Source organism: Arachis hypogaea, chromosome 9 (genome assembly GCF_003086295.3).
Source record: "Arachis hypogaea cultivar Tifrunner chromosome 9, arahy.Tifrunner.gnm2.J5K5, whole genome shotgun sequence".
NCBI lineage: Eukaryota > Viridiplantae > Streptophyta > Magnoliopsida > Fabales > Fabaceae > Arachis > Arachis hypogaea.
The window spans coordinates 46,885,151-46,892,205 of NC_092044.1; the positions used below are offsets into that span (position 1 = coordinate 46,885,151).

At 40.6% G+C, this 7,055-nt stretch overlaps 1 protein-coding gene across 1 annotated transcript; it reads right to left on the bottom strand.

Moving 5' to 3' along the window:
• Positions 1 to 255: 255 nt before the first annotated feature.
• LOC140175114 (uncharacterized) lies at positions 256 to 4,246 on the bottom strand. The gene is made up of 5 exons (XM_072202041.1): positions 4,091 to 4,246; positions 3,505 to 3,600; positions 2,586 to 2,951; positions 1,709 to 2,086; positions 256 to 984 (listed from the first exon to the last, which is right to left on the bottom strand). The coding sequence occupies exons 1-5, from the start codon at positions 4,244 to 4,246 to the stop codon at positions 256 to 258; spliced, it is 1,725 nt and encodes a 574-aa protein (XP_072058142.1).
• Between the last annotated feature and the right edge of the window lie 2,809 nt (positions 4,247 to 7,055).

Consider the following 7,055-nt stretch of genomic DNA (forward strand, 5'->3'; position numbering starts at 1 on the left):
TTTTGGCATATGATCGGTGTTTGATAGTATTCAAATGGTCGGATTGATAGTATAGGTCGGTATTATATGTTTATAGATGAAGCAGAACTATGAAATGGAGAAAATATTTATTTGATAAAATAAGAAATTTATTTATTGAAGAACCCTTGATTTCAAAGGCCCAGGTGGGCTAGCCTCGTTAAAACCTCTCTAAGCAAAACCCTTGTGGGAAAAAATCTTGGTAGTAGGAAAAAGAGTACTGGCCTATCCCTGGTATTAACTGTAATATAACTTTAGTGAAGATACATTCCAAGTGTTAGGGAGATCTTTACCCTCTAAGGTTTGTAGTCGGTAAGCTCCGTTGCCATTGACTTGTGTTACTCGGTAAGGGCCTTCCCAATTAGCTGTTAGTTTGCCATGTGCTGATGGTTTTCTAGCTTGTTCTGGTTTTTTGAGGACAAGGTCGTTGACTTGGAAAGACCTTGGGTGAAGTCTCTGGTTATATCTTCGAGCTATGTGATGTTGCATGGCCAAATGTTTGACTGCTGTTGATGATCTGATTTCTTCTGTCAGGTCAGGTTCGGTTTGCCAAGATATGTCTTGTGTAGTCTGGTCGGCTAGTTCAGTGCGCAATGAGGATTGGGAGATTTCCACGGGTATCATTGCGTCGGACCCGTAGACTAGGCGGAAGGGTGTCTCCTTTGTTGTTGAGTGGATGGTGGTGTTGTATCCCCATATGATCTCTGGGATAAGCTCGGCCCAGAGGCCTTTTGCTTCATCTAGTTTCTTTCTTAGAGTATGTAGTATTACTTTATTTGCAGCTTCAGCTAACCCGTTTGTTTGTGGGTGCTCTACTGATGAGAAGTGTTGTTTGATTTTCAAGTTCTGCAAGAAGAATGTGAATTTTTGATCGGCAAACTGGCGACCATTATCTGTGCTAATATGTCGAGGAATGCCAAATCGACAAATAATATATTTCCAGACAAATAATATATGGTTGTGCCTCTATCCATTTGAAAAAATAATCAATGGCTACAACCAAGAATTTTACCTGGCCTGCTGCTGTGGGGAAAGGGCCGAGGATATCTATGCTACATTGGTTGAACAGCCAACTTACCTCGGAGCAGTGTAAGAGTTTGGCCGGGAGATGTGTGATCAGGCTGTGTTTCTGGCAGTTGTTGCAGCTTTTAACTTTTGCTTGGCAATCCAGTCGTATTGTTGGGCAGTAAAATCCCGCTCTAAAGTTTTTTGAAGACAGACTTCGGGCTCCAAGGTGTGTACCACAGATCCCTTCATGTGCCTCGGTGAGGGCAAGTTCGACTTCTGTTCTGTAAAGGCATTTTAGTAATGGACGAGAGAATCCTCGTCTATATATACAATTGTTATAAATTGTAAAAAAGGAGGCTTGTCAGCGAAAGTGTCGAGTATTTTCGACGTTGCCTGGCAGAATCCCTTTTCGAAGATAATCTATGTATGGAGATCTCCAATCTGCTTCCTGTGTTACACTTAAGATTTCTGTGAGTTCAATGCTTGGCTTAAGCAATGTTGACTGATAAAGGGATGACCCGTTTGGTTGAGTACTGGCGAGTTTAGCCAGAATGTCAGCTCGGCCATTACGCTCCTTGGGTATGTGCTGTATTTCGTACTTTGTAAATTTTGAAAGTAAATTTTGTACGATGTCAAGGTATTTTGAAAGCAAATGGTCCTTTACTTGGTATAAGTTGTTTACCTGCTGGACAATGAGTAAGGAGTCACAGTATACCTTAAGTGCGGTGGTGTTTAGATCAGCCGCGAGTCTGAGTCTAGCAATTAAGGCTTCGTACTCACTTTGATTGTTGCTTGCTTTAAATGAAAAATTGAGGGAATGTTCGATGACGTTGTCGTGGCTATTATCAAGTATGATAACTGCTCCACATCCTTGTGGGTTGGAGGACCCATCGACGTATGAGGACCATTCAATGTAGTCTTCAGTTGTGTTTGGAATTGAGAACTCGGCTATAAAGTCGGCCATGAATTGGGACTTGATAGATGTTCGGCCTTCGTATTTGATATCAAATTTTGATAGCTCGACTGACCATTTTACTAGTCTGCCAACAAGCTGAGGTTTCTGTAGGACTTGTCGCAAGGGATGTTATGTCTGAACATAGATTTCATGGCTCTGGAAATATGGTCGGAGTCTTCTGGTCGAGAAGACAAGGGCTAGGGCCAACTTCTCAATGCTCAGATATCGAAGCTCGACATTCTGCAATGTTTTGCTGGTAAAATAGATCGGGAACTACTTCTTTTCCCTTTCTGCAACAAGAGCGGAGCTTATAGCCCAATTAGCGACAGATAAATATAAGAATAATGGTTCCCCCTGAAGGGGGGTTTGTAAGATTGGTGGTTTGGAAAGATTTTCCTTAATGGTTTTGAAATCTTGTTTGCAGTCATCGGTCTATTGAAAAGCTTTTTTCTTTTTCAAAGTTTGGAAAAAAAGATAGAGATTTAGAAGCAAGGGAAGGTAAAAATCTAGAGAGGGTAGCAAGTCTCCCTATTAGCCACTGGACTTCTTGGATTGTTTGTGGGCTTGCCATGTCTAAAACAACTTGGCATTTTTCTGGATTTGCCTCAATACCTCGGCTAGTGAGCAGGAAGCCAAGAAATTTGCCACTCTGGACCCCAAATGTGCACTTCTCGGAGTTTAACCGCATGTTGTATTTTTGTAGTTGTCCGAAGATTTTTGCGAGGTCATGAAGGTGATTATTGCCGATCTTTGTCTTGGCGACCATGTCGTCAACGTAGACCTCGATGTTTCTGCCGATTTGTTTGGCGAAGACTTTGTCCATTAGACGTTGATATGTCGCACCTGCATTCTTCAGGCCAAATGGCATGACTTTATAACAATAGTTTCCATATTCAGTAATAAAGGCTGTCTTATTTTGATCAGATGGATGCATTTGGATCTGGTTATAAACAGAATTTGCATCCATAAGCTGAGTTTTTCAAAACCAGATGCACTATCAACTAAGTAATCAATAAAAGGCAAATGGTAGGAATCTTTGGAGCATGCTTTGTTGAGATCGGTGAAATCAACACACATGCGCCATTTACCGTTATGTTTTTTAACCATGACAACATTCGCCAGCCATGTTGTGAATCTGATTTCTCGGATGAAGCCTGTGTTGATGAGCTTCTTGGTTTCTTCCAGGGAGGCTTGTTTTCGGTCATGGCCGAGATTCCTCTTTTTCTGTGCTACTGGTCGGACAGATGGGTCTAATGCCAACTTGTGCGATATGATGGATGGATCGATGCCTGGCATATAAGCTGGGGTCTAGGCAAACAGGTCGGCATTTTGCTGTAAGAATGCTCGGAATGAGGATTTTTCTTCTGAGGATAATGTTGAACCGATGTATGTGAATTTGTCCATGCTTTCTGTGAAATAGATTTTATGCAGGTCTTTTGTTGGGGTTGGCCTTTCAAGTGTTCCCGCTCTGGGATCAAGGTCGGCTAGCATTGGTGGTTGTTCATGTTGTCGATGTTGTGAACATGGGCTTTTGTGTTTCGGTTAGGTCTTTTGAGAATATTGTTGTAGCATTCCCTGGTCTCTTGGGCATCACTGTGAATCGTTGCAATTGTGTTATCCTGTAAAGAGAACTTAACACAAAGATGAATTGTAGATATTATAGCGCTAAACTTATTTAAGAAAGGTCGGCCAAGTATTACGTTGTAAGGACTAAAATAGTCAACCACCAATTATTGAATATCTAAAGTTTTTGATGATGGAAACTCACCAAGTGTGGTTTGTAACCACACAGAGCCTATAACCGGGACTCTCTCACCTGAGAACCCTACCATGTCACCGATGGAAGGTTGGAGGATGTTACTGCTGAGTTTCATTTTCTAGATAAGTAAAAAAGGACATCGACACTACTCCCTGGGTCCAGCAAAACCTTTTTTACTAGGAGATCTCCTAGCTGTAGGAAGATTATGACCGGATCATCTAAATTTGCTATCCTGCTGTTATGATCGGATGTCTGGAATGTTATCTATGGAGATTGTGGTAGTGTCTGCTTTTGGGTTTGATCAGTGTTGATGGAAAGCATAGCTCGATAAGATCACTTTCTTGCCAAACTTGTGGTTTCTCCACTTGCAAAACCTCCGAAAATACAGTTAATAATACGCCTTGGTTGGTCGGGATGGCTAGTGTCTGACCGATCTTTATCTTGGCCATGCTGTGTTGCTGGATGTTGTTCGCCAAAGGTGTTTGTTCATCGCTGTATGTGGCCATCGATGTATTTGTCCAGGTGGCCTTGCCGAGCTAATCGCTCTAGAAGGTCTTTGGCGATGACACACCTGTCGGTAGTGTGTCCATGCTTTTGGTGAAAAGAGCAGTATTTTGATCTGTCCGTGCCTCTTGAATCTGGGTAACTGCCGGCTTTTCTTGGTGGTTTGATCAGCTTCGAATACAAGATTCCCTTGATGATATTGTCGCGCTTGGTGTTGAATTGAGTGTAGGACTCATATCGTGAAGTCGGTTTGAAGTTCTTCTTTTTGTCTCGAGTTTTATCGTCGTCTTTGTAATGAGGCTTTCTGTTTTCCGAGCTTGCCGGATTTTCTCGATGTCGATCTGACCTTTTGTCTTTTCGGAGAATTCGGCCATAGTCTTAGGTTTGGTTACAGGAATGGTTTCCTAGAATTTTCCTGGTCGCAGTTTGCTTTTTATGGCGTGCAGTTCCACCTTGGGGTGGAGGTCGAGTATACTTATGGCTATCTTTGTGAAGCGCGTCATGTAGTCCTTCAGGCTTTCGTGCTGGTCTTGCTTGATTATGTTCAGGTAATCAGAGTCAAGTAGGTAGATGGCCGATCCAGCAAAGTGCTCCTCAAAGGGCTTTGATATGTCTCAAAATCGAGAAATAGAACTTGCAGGCAAAGAACAAAACCAATCAAGTGCAAGACCGTCTAAATAAGAAGGAAATCAATGACATAAAATTTTATCAGATGCACCGTTTACTATCATTATGGAGGTGAACTTCTTGATGTATTTCTTTGGATCACCTAACCCATCATAGGGAGTTAGGGTGGTTGACAGAGTAAACCTCCGGGGTAGCGCGAAGTTCATCACCTCGGCCGTGAATGGTCCAGGGGAGCTTTCCTGATTGTCATTCTCGTAGTCTTACCGAGCTTCCTCATTATGCTCAGGTTGCTCCTCTTCCTGTCGAGCAGTGTCTGAGACGTGTGTTGGCCCTGACTGTTGCCCGGCTTCTTCTGTTCATTCTTGCCGATCATTGTTGTTTTCGATTCGGGTGTTATTCAAGTTGGCAATTTGTTGTGCCATTCTTTGGTTCTCCTCGGTCATGCGCTGGTTGGCTTGCTATAACTCGGTCACCATCTGAAGGAGTTCGGATGGTGTGGGTGGAAGTTGTTCAGCCATGACTCAGGCGAGAACTTCGAGGCCAATGATATATGGAAGGGATTATATTCTCGGCTCCACGGTGGGTGCCAATTGTTCTTGTATGGATACCTGGAGGAAGAGCTCGGTCTCTGGGAATCGACGCCGAGTTGTTATCTTCGGTGCCGACCTTTGAGCTTTGTGGTAATCCGAGCTTTACTCCAAGAGGATGTCCAATCGCATAGAGCTTTGAGCAAGAAACAGGGGGAGTATACCTGCAAAGACACTCCGAAGCTTAAATTAGTACTGGAAATTCAGTGTGTCCTTTTAGGATGAAAGATCATACTTTTTATGGGTGGTTCTGTACAAGTCAGTTATGCTCCTGTTTTATTGCCTGTATTAAAGAGCAATAATTAGGTTGGACGTTTCACCTTTGGAAAACAGTCCGTTAAATCGAGTTGTAACGTAAGTGGCCGATTAATGACGTTATTGCCGATCAATAACTGTAACGCCGAATTATAACGCCAATTTTTTGAATAATAATGGGAATAATGGCGAGTTATGAATGATAATGCCGATTTATGATGTTGAATTCGTAACAGCCGGATCAGATATAAATAGTAAATAACTCCAAATCTTGTCCTATGAATAAGTCATCTAGATCAGTATTATGGCTAGAATAAAAATATTTAAAATTCTTACTCTACAAAACATCGTCCTCTACTAAGGTTATGCATCAAAAGGGAAAGGTTGTTATTAGTCAAATACCATTATCCGCATTTAGAAGAATAGAGTAAACAATAATAGATGAGAACCCAAATGTCCCAGTAAAATTCTAAAAATGAACCACAACAGGATAATGAAACGTGACGTTAGGATCCCTAAGTTCCAGTCTCAATCTCATTTACCTAAAAATAACTATCTAAATCGTTGAAATGCTCCTTTTACTTATAGTTAATCCAATCATACATTTAAAATTCTCAAGTAACCCGACGTTCAACTAACATTAACATCAATCAAATAACAAGGAATTATCATATGGTCTACGACCTCTAACCTAAGATTTATACGTAATATTATTAAGAAATATCCAAAATCAAAACTGATATCTTAAGGATTTTAAGAAAATCATTGAGTTTTCTTCTTGCTCAATCAAACCACAATCAATCTAATTAATTAAATTCTCAAGTTAGGATTTTGAGAAAATCAGAACAAATAAAAGAAAGAGAATTTTCACCTTATATTTTGAAAATCCAATACTCAAAACTCTTAAAACATGAGTTATTACTTCCTTTAGTAACCAAACTCACAAATTTTAGGTTCAAGAAAACCTACACTTGAAAATGATATGAAAAGAGAAGAGAAGGGAGTTTTTCTCAAGTTGTTACCTCAGTAATTGGTATGAACATGAATAGGGGAATGAAAGAAGTGCGCATGAACAAATAGTCCTTGATTGAAAAAGATACTTGGTTAGCTTCGCGCTCTACATATTTTGTGACTCTTTTTCTTTTATTTATTTTACCATAAGCTATATTAGGCTGTCAAAAATGTGTTCAGTTACTTATGATATGGGAATTTACTCTATTAAAAATAATAAAATGCTATTTGTATCATAGTTGTCATAATCAAATCAGTGATTAAATTGGCCAGGTTATTGAGTTATTAGGTCATTGGTTTAACTGATAGATCACTCGTTGAACCAATTAAC